Below are 14406 nucleotides of genomic sequence, written 5' to 3'. Positions count from 1 at the left end.
CTCTGAATCCGGACAATCCTTTTAAGAACAGCTCAGGTAAGATGGCCGCCCCCATAATCATGTTCAGTAAGGGCTCTTTCACACTTGCGTTCTTTTCTTCCGGCATAGAGTTCCGTCGTCGGGGCTCTATGCCGGAAGAATCCTGATCAGGATTATCCTAATGCATTCTGAATGGAGAGAAATCCGTTCAGGATGCATCAGGATGTCTTCAGTTCCGGAACGGAACGTTTTTTGGCCGGAGAAAATACCGCAGCATGCTGCGCTTTTTGCTCCGGCCAAAAATCCGGAACACTTGCCGCAAGGCCGGATCCGGAATTAATGCCCATTGAAAGGCATTGATCCGGATCCGGCCTTAAGCTAAACGTCGTTTCGGCGCATTGCCGGAGCCGACATTTAGCTTTTTCTGAATGGTTACCATGGCTGCCAAGACGCTAAAGTCCTGGCAGCCATGGTAAAGTGTAGCGGGGAGCGGGGGAGCAGTATACCTACCGTCCGTGCGGCTCCCCGGGCGCTCCAGAGTGACGTCAGGGCGCCCCAAGCGCATGGATCACGTGATCACATGGATCACGTCATCCATGCGCATGGGGCGCTCTGACGTCATTCTGGAGCGCCCAGGGAGCCGCACGGACTGTAAGTATACCGCTCCCCTGCTCCCTGCTCCTACTATGGCAACCAGGACTTTAATAGCGTCCTGGGTGCCATAGTAACACTGAAAGCATTTTGAAGACGGTTCCGTCTTCAAATGCTTTCAGTACACTTGCGTTTTTCCGGATCCGGCGTGTAATTCCGGCAAGTGGAGTACACGCCGGATCCGGACAACGCAAGTGTGAAAGAGGCCTAAATAGAATAAATAAATCTTTTATCAGAAAATAAAAACAGATTAGACAAAAAGGATATGTGTTAGGCTACTTTCACACGAGCGTTCGGGTGTCCGCTCGTGCGCTCCGTTTGAAGGGGCTCACGAGCGGCCCCGAACGCATCCGTCTGGCCCTAATGCATTCTCAGTGGAGGCGGATCCACTGAGAATGCATCCGCCTGCCAGCGCTCAGCCTCCGCTCCGCTCAGTGAGCGGACACCTGAACGCGGCTTGCAGCGTTCGGGTGTCCGCCTGGCCGTGCGGAGGCGAGCGGATCCGTCCAGACTTATAATGGAAGTCAATGGGGACGGATCCGCTTGAAGATGACACCATATGGCTCAATCTTCAAGCGGATCCGTTCCCCATTGACTTTCAATGTAAAGTCTGAACGGATCCGCTCAGACAACTTTCTGACTTAGAAAATTTTCTAAGTTATAATGCAGACGGATCCGTTCTGAACGGATGCAAACGTCTGCATTATCGGAGCGGATCCGTCTGATGAAACATCAGACGGATCCGCTCCGAACGCTCGTGTGAAAGTAGCCTTATCTGGTTTTAACTGGCAGATCTAATTTGTGGTCACACGCTTCCTGTAAGTCCCCTACTGGGATGTAAAAAAGAAAATTGCCCTATCCCCATTACTAAGTCTATTATTATTGGGGGAAAAAATTGGAAATGAAAAAAATCAAGGATACATAATTCACTACTTTCGCAATGACCCATACAATAATGCCCTGCTAAATGAACACCACAAGAAAAAAAACCTCAGAATTGCTGCATTTTATTCATCCTGCCTCCCAAAAAAGAATAAAAATGGTCAAAAAATGTATGTACCCCAAAACAGATATTTTTTTAAGTGTTTTAGTGTGCAAAAGAAATAAAACATAAAACTATTAAATACTAGTCTCCCAAAAATACTAGTCTCCCAAAAATCTCCCTTCCTGCTCGCTGCTGTTGTCTATGGCAAAGCAGCGGTGCACACTCAGCTCGCCATCTCCTCATACAGCGGCAGGGGCACCGGGTTTTGGACCCCCGCCAATCTAATATTGAAGGCCTGGGTTCACATCGCATTTTTCCCATCCGTTTAACATATAAAAAACGTATGCGTTAAATGGATGCCTCAGACCGATGTCATACAGTGGCATCCGTTCACCATACAGTTCTATTGTAAAAAAATATAAAAAAGTATGTTTTTTTTTTACTGGACTGTGCAGGATATAAGAACGTGGTGTGCTGCGTTTTTGTATTAGTTTTTTCTAACGTGTATACATCAAACGGAGGCATAAAATGTAATGTGAGCCCAGCCTTAGGGGTTAATAGCATAAAACAATAAAATGTTATAGGTCTTAAACCAGCACAAGTGAAAATTGCAAAAAAGTGTTGCATAATTACAGATATCATATGTGTCTTCCAAAAGAGCAAACACTGAAGGAAAACTTGGAAACAAAGTAAATGGACACCTATGAGGTATGCAATGCCCGTGTTAGAAAAGAGAACAGATGTGTCGCCCGGAGGGCTTTGTTTTCGCCTTAGATTTGACTCCAGCAAAATGGCGACTCTTCCTGTAACGATGACCTTGCCTCTAGTGCCCAAACTCGTATCGAAAGCAATTACGTGCGTAGCGACGCTGACGCCGCCTCCCTGCCTGGAAACCCCGTAGCCTCGCGCTGTGATACCGTTGGTCGGAGGTGTTGAAAGAAGCGGCGGAGGCAGCAGACGAGCCGCACAGAAATGAACAACCAGAACGGCGATGAGATCGGGTGAGAGGCCGGGCGGGTTAGGGAGGGCTTCTTACCCTGAGTGGGGGGAAGTGAGGTGACCCTGAGGAAGTGGGTGATGCTGCGGCCTGGGCATGTGTGGACCGAAGTGCAGGCTGGACGCGGGCATAGTGCGGCTGGCTGGGTAGCAGCTGCTGGGGCTCTGGGTGTCCGCGGGTCGCCGGCTGGTCACGTGAGCGCTGGGCAGGTGTGCTCGCCGCCTGGCATTACTCGTGGCATGCTTCCTGTCCGGTACCACAGGCCTACAGATCCAGTAGCGGCAGGGAGCGTGGTTCGGCCTGAGAACCGGTTGGACGGGTTCAGCCTTTGTCAGGTAATTGCTGGGTATTTTTCGGATTAGCTGGAGGTGTCTGCACATATGATGCTGCTGCCATCTCAGGGGTGTCCCGGGGGGCGCGCTATTTCCAGCGCTAGTACTTATGGCAATTATCACTTACCTGCTCCCTAGGTGCATTGGGGTCATACTTTTTGATATGTATCTGTGGCTAAGCCGTGGGCGGGGGTCTCGTCACATACACCAGGAGGGAGGGAAGTGGTCCTCGGGTGTGAAGGAAAATGTACAAGGCTCTGTTCCTCCTTTAGGCCTCGATCACACACGTGACCAGATTGGCAGTGGTGCATTCGTTAAGATGTCTGGGTTTCTCCAACCCACAGATTATAATCTGCTTGAGGGATCAGTAATCACAGGCAACAATAGGGCATGCTTCCTGGTGTTACCACTGACCCATGGTCCGGTGAAAACACATTAAAGGGAACCCGTCACCGGGATTTTGTGTATAGAGCTGAGGACATGGGTTGCTAGACGGCCGCTAGCACATCCTCAATACCCAGTCCCCATAGCTCTGTGTGCTTTTATTGTGTAAAAAAAATCAATTTGATACATATGCAAATTACCCGGAGATGAGTCCAGCGTGAAGGAGCCCAGCACCGCCCTGCATCCTTCGAATCTCCTCCTTGCTCTCTGACGTCAGAAAGCTAGAGTGCCGTAATCTCGCGATGCGGGAACTAGCGCATGCGCAGTGTCGTCAGTGTTCCTTCCCTATGCTGGCATCAGCCTCAGGGAAGGAACAGCGCATGCGCTAGCTCGTGCATTGTGAAATTACGACGCTCTGGCTTTCGGACGTCGGGGAGCAAGGAGGAGATTGTGAGGATGCAGGGCGGAGCTGGGCTCCTTCACGCTGGACTCATCTCAGGTTAATTTGCATATGTATCAAATCGGGTTTTTTACACAATAAAAGCACACAGGGCTATGGGGACTGGGTATTGCAGATGTGCTAGCGGCAATCTAGCAGCCCATGTCCTCAGCTCTATACACAAAATCACGGTGACAGGTTCCCTTTAAGGTGTCTGGTTTTCTCCAAACCACAGATTAATCTGCCTGAGGGATCAGTAATCACAGGCAACAATACGGCATGCTTCCTGGTGTTACCACTGACCCATGGTCCGGTGAAAACACATTAAAGGGAACCGGTCACGTGAAAAGTGGGTATTTAGCTGACTGACATTAGTGATATGCTAATGTCAGCTGAACATAACTATATTAGTACCATCTCACTGCCTGCCGCCATTATTGAGAAAAATGAACTTTTATAATATGCTAATTAGCTTCTAGAATGGGGGGGGGGGGGGGGTTGTTGTTCCTGCTCATAGAGGCTCCGTTCTCCCACCTCTTTTCATGCCCTTCTCTTGATTGACAGGGCCAGGGCAGCGGTGCTCTCCTCCCGCCGGCCGTGTCTACTAAGAAAATCTCGCGCCTGCCCAGTCCCGTTCAGTATTTGGCGCAGTGAGGGAAGGGTGCTCGGTGGTGGCTGCTGACTTCCTCACTGCACCTGATACTGAACGGTGCGAGATTTACACTGCAGACATGGCCGCCGGGAGGAGAGCAGCGCTGCCTGACACTGTCGATCAAGAGAAGAAGTGCGTGAAAAGAGGTGGGCAAACGGAGCCTCTAGGAGCATGAACAACCCCCCCGCTCCTAGAGGCTAATTAGCATATTATCAAAGTTAGTTTTTCTCAATAAAGGCTTTAGGCAGTGAGATGGCACTAATATAGTTATGTTCAGCTAAATACCCATTTTTCAGGTGACAGAAACCCTTTAAAGACATGTGAAAGAGGTCTTTTTATTATTCTCACTTATATAGCGCTGACCTATTCCGCAGCGCTTTACAGACATTAGCATCACTCACTGTACCCAGTGGGGCTCACAATCTAGGGTCTTAAAGGGGTTGTCCAGTTTAATATTGATGACCTATCCTCAGGATATCGCAACAATATTATATCAGCAGCATCTGACTTCCAGCTTCCCTGGGTGATCGGCTCTTGGGGAGGCCATGGCACTTCTGGTACCCCTGCTGATCAGCTGTTTGAGGGGGCTGTGCTTGGTATTGCAGTCCTTTCCCATTTACTTAAAGGGACAGTGTTACCTGGATTTCACTTACTGAGCTATTATCACCACATCAGTCTCTACGATTTACATTAAAGGGGTTTTCCTCATCTGAGACAATGGGGGCATATCGCTAGGATATGCCCCCATTGTCTTATAGGTGCGGGTCCCACTGGAAGAACAGAACACTACGGAAGCACTACGGAGTGCTTTCTGGGGTTCTGTTCCGTGCTTCCGCACCGCAAAAAAAAGAGAACTTGCTCTATCTTTTTGCAGAACAAAAGGATCGCAGACCCATTCAAGTGAATGGGTCTGCGATCCCCATGCGCCTGCCCCACGGGCGGTGCCCGTGCATTGCGTACCGCAATTTGCGGTCCACAGCACGGGCTTCACACGTTCGTGTGAACGTGCCCTTAGGGTGGTGCCGTGTAGCGCTAACCTCAGGGATCCTGAAGACTTAGTAGTGCAATGCCACATGCCACCAAACATCTATGTGCTCCCCTCGGTTAAAGAGGACCTGTCACCACTCCTGACATGCCGGTTTTAATAGCTACATGCATTCCCCATGCAATAACAATTCTGGAGCATCTATTCTTATGGCTCTATGATGTGCCATTCCTTTATTATTTCTACTAGAAGTTATGAATGAATTGCTATTGTCCTTCAGTAAGGGTACAGAGGGGAGGTAACCAGTTGGGGGCTGTACCTGCACAGTTTGGATATAATGAGTCTGTGCAGGTACAGCCCCCAACTGGTTACCTCCCCTCTGTCCTTACTGAAGGCTAATAGCAATTTATTCATAACTGCAGCCAATCACTGTGCTAAGCGGTCATGTGAACAATGGACATACCGTTATTGTCTCTGTCCTAACGGCACTCGGACTGGCAGAGCTGGTATACAGGGACCTTTAGCGAATGAAGCTGTTTTTTGTTTTATATGACTGCTCCACTGAAGATTTTTAAAACTCTCAGATAGGGTTGTTTTGGGTATCGAACTTTCGATACCCATTCGATACTTTTAGCCCGGTATCGATGCGATACTGGAATTTGTCTTTTATCGATACTAGGCTGTGCTACTGCACAGCCCAGTATCAGAGAACATGGATCATGCTTCTCTCAGCGTGGCCATGTTCCCTCAGAAGCACGGAGAGGAGGAAGCAGTCTCTCCCTCCCCCCTGTACTGCTGCCTCCAATGAGAGCGCGGAGGAGGGGAGCGGCTGTGGCCACTCCGCCAATGATAACTAATGTTTAATACATTACAAATACAAGCGTCAGAAACACATTGTCGGCACCTGACCTCTGACAGGGCGCTGCGATCAGCGGCAATAACCCTTCAGGTGCCGCCCGTCAGAGGCAATGTGTTTCTGCCGCTGGCTGAACTTATATATTAAACGTTAATTATCATTGTTGGCACAGTGCGCCCCCCAGTATTAAAATCATTGGTGGCAGTGGCCACAGAGTCCCCTCACCTCCTCTCATTGGTGGTGCAGAGGCAGCTTCTGATCGGAGCCCCAGCAGTGTAAGCCTGGGGCTCCGATTGGTTACCATGGCAGCCAGGACGCTACTAAAGCCCTGGCTGCCATAGTCAGCTCCCTGCTGCTGTGTGTACTATGCACAGGGCATTAGGGAGAGTGTAAAGTCCTATTTACCCTTATAGAGCTCCATCAGGGTGAATAGGACAAGGGATGAAAAGAACACCAAAATATTAAGTATAAATCACCACCTTTCCCAATGTTACATATAAAATATATCAACAATAAATACATCTATTTGCATACTGTAGTTTCCATGGGCTTCATTATCAAAGTACCTATTCTTGTCTGTAAAATGGACAAAATGGGGCATTTTCTATTTATTTGCGGGATGGACATGCGGATGCAGAAAGCACATGGTGCGCTGTCCACATTTTTTTGCAGCCCGTGTTGAAATGAATGGGTCTGCATCCAATCTGCAAAAAATGTGGATTTGGGGGGGGGGAGGGGAATATTGTCGTGTGCATGAGGCCTTAACCTAACTCAGCGGGGGGCACATCTGTATGCCCATTTTCAGAGTTTTGGCCAGTGTAGCAAGGACACACAAAAAAATTGCTTGTGCCTGAAAAATAGGACATACACACATCACCGCAGGCAGTGAGCAGCCAAGTGAGATTTCACATGATTACCCAGCCTCTGAAAAAATATCTGCCAGCAGTCAGCTGTTCGTGCTTCCACAGAGCCATCGACCTAACCAGTGAGCGGGCCATTTAATTGGATTTTGTCTTGACAGCAGGAAGGGTACAGGGCACTCTGACCTCAGCCCTGCTCCTAGTTATTGCCTGGTAGTAAATTGAATTAAAGGGCTCGTCCAGGATTTTACTCTCTGGCTTATCCTCAGATCAGCATAAGCTTGCACCTCCACCGATCAGCACTACACAGCTCTGTCCATTGTGTAGTGGACGGAGCTGTTAACTGCAGTGCTGCTCCTGTTCACTTCAAAGGGTCCCAGACTCCCACCAAGCTCGTATTGATGGCCTATCGGTATCAAAATCCTGGAGAACCCCTTTTGAAGTGGTTGTGTGAAAGGCAAAGATAAATTACCATCGGGAATGTATGTAAAATGAAGAAAAACGCCCCATTTACCTCTTGTAAGCAGCTCCTTTCCAGCCCCAAGGGTCTCATCCCTGCTGCTTTCAGTCCTCGGTGGACGGGAAGTGTGACATCACATCAGTGGTGACATGCACCGCTGTAGCCATTCACTCGTCTCTGCGGTGACGTTTCCTTGAGCACCACAGGGGCAGTTGAATGGCTGCTGGGAGACGTGCCCCCGCGGAGGCCGTTGAATGGTGTTTGGGGACATGCCACCAAAAATAGCAAACCAGTGACCATTATAATGTACCAACGTGTGTGAGTAGGGCCATGTAGTACACATGACTTTATATTTTGTGTAAATCACATACCATTTGTCCAAACAGCATAAAGTGTAGAAATCAGGATCAAAAGTCCTAAAGTGCAACAATATATACTATCAGTGACGCTGGAAGTGAAGGGTCAGCATGCCCACACATTAAGCTGCGTTTTAGGGACCAGTCCACCATTTTCTAAAGCATGCGTGGTATTGTTCCATATGCCTTAAATACCCAGCAGAGCCAAAAATATTAACACCTGCAGTGCTCCAGACGGGGAAAAAAATACCTAGTAGCCATTGGCTCCCGAACTGAAAAATTTAGGAGCCAAATTAAATTTTTAGTCGCCGAATCGAAACCGATCAGATCGGCGTAGGGTTGTTTGGATACCAAAATTTAGATTCGCTTTCGTCACCATAAAGTATTGCGATACTCAATACCACAACAACAAAAAAAACGCGTGCATTTCGCATTTTATGAAACGTTCGGCCCATAATAGAACAGTCCTATCCTATTTTTTGGGGTGACAAGGTGACTAAAAAATGGCGAATGCTCACCGCATAGGAGATATTTTTTAATAATTTAAAGAGGACCTTTCACCGATCCTGACATTGTGAACTAAGTATCATGACATATACAGCGGCGCCCAGGGATCTCACTGCACTTACTATTATCCCTGGGCGCCGCTCCGTTCTCCCGTTATGTCCTCCGGTATGTTCGGGAACTTGGTTATAGTAGGAGGAGTCTGCTCTTGCTCTGCGGGCGTCTCCTTCTCCTAGGCTGTAGCGCTGGCCAATCGCATCGCAGAGCTCACAGCCTGGGAAAAAAAAACCTCCCAGGCTGTGAGCTCTGCGCTGCTATTGGCCAGCGCTACAGCCTAGGAGAAGGCTGTGCCAATGAGGGTTAAAAAAATAAAATCAAAATTTAGTCGCCTCCTCCAATTGATCGCGTAGCAGCCGGTCTCCTGTTCTTTCTTCAGGACCTGTCAAAGGACCTCTGGTGACATCACTGTGCTCATCACATGGTACATCACATGATCCATCACCATGGTAAGGGACCATGTGATTAGCTCAGTGACATCACCACAGGTCCTGATGAAAAAACAGGAGACCGGCAGCTACGCGATGAATTGGAGGAGGTGAGTTAATTTATTTTGTATTTTTTTAACCCTCATTGGCACTTCCCACTGCGCCACCAATGTTTATTATACTGGGGGGGGGGGGGGGGCCTGGGGTGCACTGCGCCACACCAATGTTTATTATACTGGGGGGGGGTGGGCGCACTGCGCTACCAATGTTTATTATACTCCTCCCGTCTCTCTTCTTATTGGAGGCGGCGGCAGCAGCACAGGGGGGAGGGAGAGACTACTTCTCCACTGTGCTGCTGAGAAGAACATCGGCGGCGGGGCAGAGAACTATCATCTCCTGTGCCCGCCGCTGTATTCAACTGCAGAGTTGCGGCGGGTCTAGTTGCAAATGGCGACACGACTAAAAAATCTTGTCGCCATTTGTAAATTCTAAGTCGCATTGGCGACCATTTTGGTCGCCATCTGGAGCCCTGCCCTGAGCAACCTCATCATTTCAAACATATTATTCCATTTACTATACTCTTTTATAGTTAAAATAATAACCTATTGTATACAAAACTATCCACTATCTACATGGTACAGTCAGCATTTTACAAAAATACATAATGTAATCAGTATTAGGCCTCCTGCACACGACCGTTTTTTTCCCCGTTTACTGGCTGTTTTTTGCGTTCCGTATACGGAACCATTCATTTCAATGGTTCCGCAAAAAAAAAAACGGAATGTACTCCGTATGCATAATGTTTTTCCGTTCCGTTTAAAGATAGAACATGTCCTATTATTGGCCACAAATCACGTTCCGTGGCTCCATTCAAGTCAATGGGTCCGCAAAAAAACGGAACACATACGGAAATGCATCCATATGTCTTCCGTTTCCGTTCCGTATTTTGCGGACCCATCACCGCAAAACACTGAAAAAGCCATACGGTCGTGTGCAGGAAAAATTGCATGTTTCATGTGAACAGTCTCCTTTCAGTATATACTTTGGACATTTTTGAGACTTTTGCACTTTATGATGTTTGGTCAAATAGTAAGTGATTTGCATGAAATATGAAGTCATATGTACCACCTCAGAGACACGTCACCGCAGAGGGCAATGAATGGCTACAGCAGTGTGACCACTGATGGGACGTGTCCCTTTCCGTCCTCTGGAAGCAGCAGGGTCCTTGGCCCTGGAGCTGCTTTTAAAGAGGACCTTTCATCAGTTTGTACTTTCTAAAATAAATACCTCACGTTGCAGGTTGAGATTAGATGTCATTGCGCTATTTTTTCTGTTCACTTCTGCTGCTCTGTATGCTAATTAGTAAGAGACGGCTGTGTTTCTCAGGGAGGTCTCCTTCACCCTGGCTGTGAGCTGCCCAATCGCAGCAGACCACGCCATAGCCATGGAGAAGGAGACGCCCCCTGAGAAACACGGCTGTCTCCTCCTCTCTGTACCGATGCTATTGATTAACATACAGGGCGCACAAACAGAACTGGGTACAGCGCCGCTACTGAGGAGTGTATCTGAAAAAAATAGCGCAATGACCTCTCCTAATCTTGGCCTGCAACATGAGGTACTGATTTTAGAAAGTACAAACTAACGAAAGGTCCTCTTTAAAAGATGAATGGCGCTCCTTTTCTTAATTTTACACACAATCACTGCGGTAATTATTTTTTGTTTTGGGGGTTAAACAAAGCCTTTAAAGGGCTTCTGTCACCCCCCATTTAGCAATTTTTATTATCGGACATTAGCTATTTGCTAATGTCAGATGAGTCCATATATATCACTGTTACCTGTCTCTGTGCTGTAATTTCAGTAAAAATCTTTTATAATATGCAAATGACTTCACTACCAGCAAGTTGGGCGGTTACTTGCTGGTAGCTGCCGCATCCTAGGACTATAAACACGCCCCCTCCTCCACTTGATCGACAAGCGATGCTTCTTTTCCGGGTGTAGGCTGACGTCATCGGTGCAGGTGTACTGAGGAAGGAGCGGGCAAGCGAGCGTCCTTCTCTCAGAGCGCCTGCGCCGAATGAGGACCGGCGCGGGATTTTATGGGCAGAGGAGGAGAGCGCTCGCTGGCCCTGTCGATCAAGTGGAGGAGGGGGCGTGTTTATAGTCCTAGGATGCGGCGGCTACCAGCAAGTAACCGCCCAACTTAATGGTAGTGAAGTAATTAGCATATTATAAAAGTACGATTTTTACAGAAATTACAGCACAGAGACAGGTAACAGTGATATATATGGACTCATCTGACATTAGCAAATGGCTAATGTCCGATAATGAAAATTGCTAAATGGGGGGTGACAGAAGCCCTTTAAGCCAAGGCTACACAGCAGCTTTGTCAGCAGCATATGTTGCGTAATGAAAGATTGTGGGGTATAGCACAGCCTGCATTGCAGCTAGCAAAACTGAACAGGGTCATGTTGCAATCTGCAAGTTGGCCTGACTGTGATCAGTCACAAGAAATGCAACCATGCTGTATTTGCTGGTTACAACAGGGAGGCACGACTTCTCAGACATTCTCTCAAAATCCAGCGGACCCATTCACTTCAGTGGGGCCGCAAAAGATGCAGACAGCACTCCGCGTGCTGTCCGCATCCGTTGCTCCATTCCGTGGTCCGCCAAAAAATATAACCTGCCCTATTCTTGTTTGTTTTGCGGACAAGAATAGGCAGTTATATCAATGGCTGTCCGTGCCGTTCTGCAAATTGCGGAACGCACACGGATACCATCCGTGTTTTGCGGATCTGCAATTTGCAGACCGCAAAACACGCAATGGTCGTGTGCATAGGGCCTTAGTGTTATTGTTCTGCGGGTATAGATCCAAGAGCAGCGGACCCCTTCAGTTCTAATCACTCTGATTTCTGTATTTCCACACAACCCCTTTCATAATCCTATATACTACTTAAAAAATTAAAAACTTTGATAAAACTATTTTCTTTGCATGGTCATATTCTGACCCTTATAGCATTTTATAGTTGTGTTAGAAAAGTAGTGTGTATTGGGGTTCTGCACACTGTTTTGTAGGTGCCCGCGAAGGACTTGGCAATCGCATAAATGTTTTGAAAAATTTGCCGCACTCCTATGCTAATTCAGCGGGTCAGTTTATTGTACAGTGCAAGATCCAGTAATAATTATTTAGTATCTTTTCCCACAATGTTGCGCCTTACGTCTTGGTCCAGTAAGACCTTCATCAGCGGTCTTATCTGTGTTTATGGCTGCTCTGTGTAAGAGGCTAGATCTAAAACTCCAGTGCGATGGGCTAATGTCAGCAGTACATAACCGTATGCTTAACTCCCTGCCTGCTGCCGTTCTCTTAAAATAAAGACTTTTATAATATGCTAATGAAGCCTCTAGGTGCTATGAGGGCGTTGCTGCAGCACCTTTTGGCACGCCCAGTTCCACTTGTTTGACGTCCTTCTCCGCATCGTCCTCATAATCCTGCACAGATTACGTCACAGGCCTGCCTGGTAGCAGCCGAGTGTCCTTAACTCACTGCGCCTGCGCCGAATGTTAAACGGGACGGTGTGAAATTGAGGACGATGCGGAGAAGGACATCAATCAAGTGGGCGTGCCAAAAGGCAAGTAGACCGAGCCTCTGGGTGCTGCAGCAATGCCCACATAGCACCTAGAGGCTCATTAGCATATTCTTAAAGTCTTGTTTTTTAAGAGAACGGCGGCAGGCAGGGAGTTAACATTTATGTACTGCTGACATTAGCCCATCGCTAATGTCAGCTACATAACATTTTTTTCCCATGACAGAAACCCTTTAATAAATGACCCCCTAAATGTTTCATGCACAACCAAAAACTAGGACTGTGTACACACAGCCATCAGCTTTAGGCCCCTTTCACACGGGTGTTGCGGGAACACCCGCAATTTTTCCGCACGAGTGCAAAACATTGTAATGCGTTTTGCAGTCGCGTGAGAAAAATCACGCGTGTTTGGTACCCAAACCCGAACTTCTTCACAGAAGTTCCGGCTTGGGATCGGTGTTCTGTAGATTGTATTATTTCCCCTTATAACCTGGTTATAAGGGAAAATAATAGCATTCTGAATACAGAATGCATAGTAAACTAGCGCTGGAGGGGTTAATTTAAAAAAAAAAATCATTTAACTCGCCTTAGTCCAATTGATCGCGGCCCAGCATCTCCTTCTGTCCCCTTTACTGAATAGGACCTGTGGTGAGCAATAATTATAGGTCAAGGACCTTTGATGACGTCACTCCGGTCATCACATGGTACGTCACATGATCTTTTACCATGGTGATTCACGCAACGCACAAGTGATGCGTGAAAATCACCGCTCATGTGAACAGCCCCATAGAAATGAATGGGTCAGGATTTCGTGCGGTGCGGATGCAATGCGTTCACCTCCCGCAACGCATCCGCGCGGAAAACTCTCTCGTGTGAAAGGGGCCTTAGGCAGTGTGCAGAGTCTGTGTGACTGATTCCTGTTGGAGATAAGCTAACAAACCCTTTGCATCCTTAGGGCTCGTTCACACGACCGTAGCGCACATGTTTGTGTGCAGGAGGCCTTATTTGTATGGAGCGGTACTTATTTAGGCTTGTAGGATAAGTTAAAGATTCATGTGTGGGTGCTAGAATCCTATTATCATGGGCTTAACCCCCTCGATGCTAGGACCATTTTTGCACCTTTGACAAACTGAAGCAAAACCTGAATTATAAAATACAGTTCATATAATACTCTCATACCCTCATATTTTCAAAAGTAGACACCTGGCACATTGTGAAAATGCCACCCTGCAATTTACACTCATGAGCGCCTTCGTGCAATTTTGTATTAAACTGTATTATTTTGTAAAAACAAGTGCCTAAAATGTGATGCGTGTGGCTGTATCCCCCTGGGGTCACAGGAGGTTGTATTCAGGACCCAGGAAGTAACTTTTCATGCATCTTCCTGACGTCAGTCGAGTACACTCCCCCCCCCCCCTTTCAAGTATTGCTGAGATTGGTATAATATAAAAAGTAAGATCTGGCCCTTAATGGGGTATTCTGGTTGGGACAGGTTATCCCCTATTAGATCTTTTGGGGTCCTACTGCAGGGAAAATCACTGATGGTGGGAACAGGGACCCAATTCCCCTCAGAGCCCCCAAAATGAAGAGAGCAGTAGTTTGAGCGTGCGCACTGCTGCCCCATTCTTCTCGGCTATTTCTGAAACTCCCATATAGATGAATGGAGCATCAGTTTGCATGCCCATCCTGCCACTCTTTATATTTTGGTGGGCTCCAAGGGCCATGGAGTGCCCGTTCTCGTGATCAATGTGGGTCTAATTTTTTCAAAGACTTATATTAAGACTCAAATCTTATATTCTATGTGTGGCAAGTTTTTGAAGATGATAATCTTTGGAGTTGAAAGGGTTAAAGGACGTGCACATTTTTATGTAGTTCCATTTGCTTTAAAAGAAAGTAGCAA

The 14406-nt window shown here is 47.4% G+C and overlaps 1 protein-coding gene across 6 annotated transcripts in view; it reads left to right on the top strand.

The window, feature by feature from the left end:
• The first annotated feature begins 2478 nt into the window (after positions 1-2478).
• The window catches only part of DAZAP1 (DAZ associated protein 1), a 42853-nt gene continuing 30925 nt past the window's right edge, over positions 2479-14406 (top strand). For all 6 annotated transcript variants that reach the window (XM_040417542.1, XM_040417538.1, XM_040417541.1 and 3 more), the window contains exon 1: positions 2479-2616. In XM_040417542.1, coding sequence (XP_040273476.1) covers positions 2588-2616 — 29 coding nt within the window. In that variant the 5' untranslated portion in view covers positions 2479-2587. The remainder of the gene's footprint in view (positions 2617-14406) is intronic.

This window comes from Bufo bufo, chromosome 2, assembly GCF_905171765.1.
Source record: "Bufo bufo chromosome 2, aBufBuf1.1, whole genome shotgun sequence".
Classification (NCBI taxonomy): Eukaryota; Metazoa; Chordata; class Amphibia; order Anura; family Bufonidae; genus Bufo; species Bufo bufo.
The sequence above is the reverse complement of the archived record's forward strand: the minus strand, read 5'-3'. Positions and strand labels throughout refer to the sequence as shown.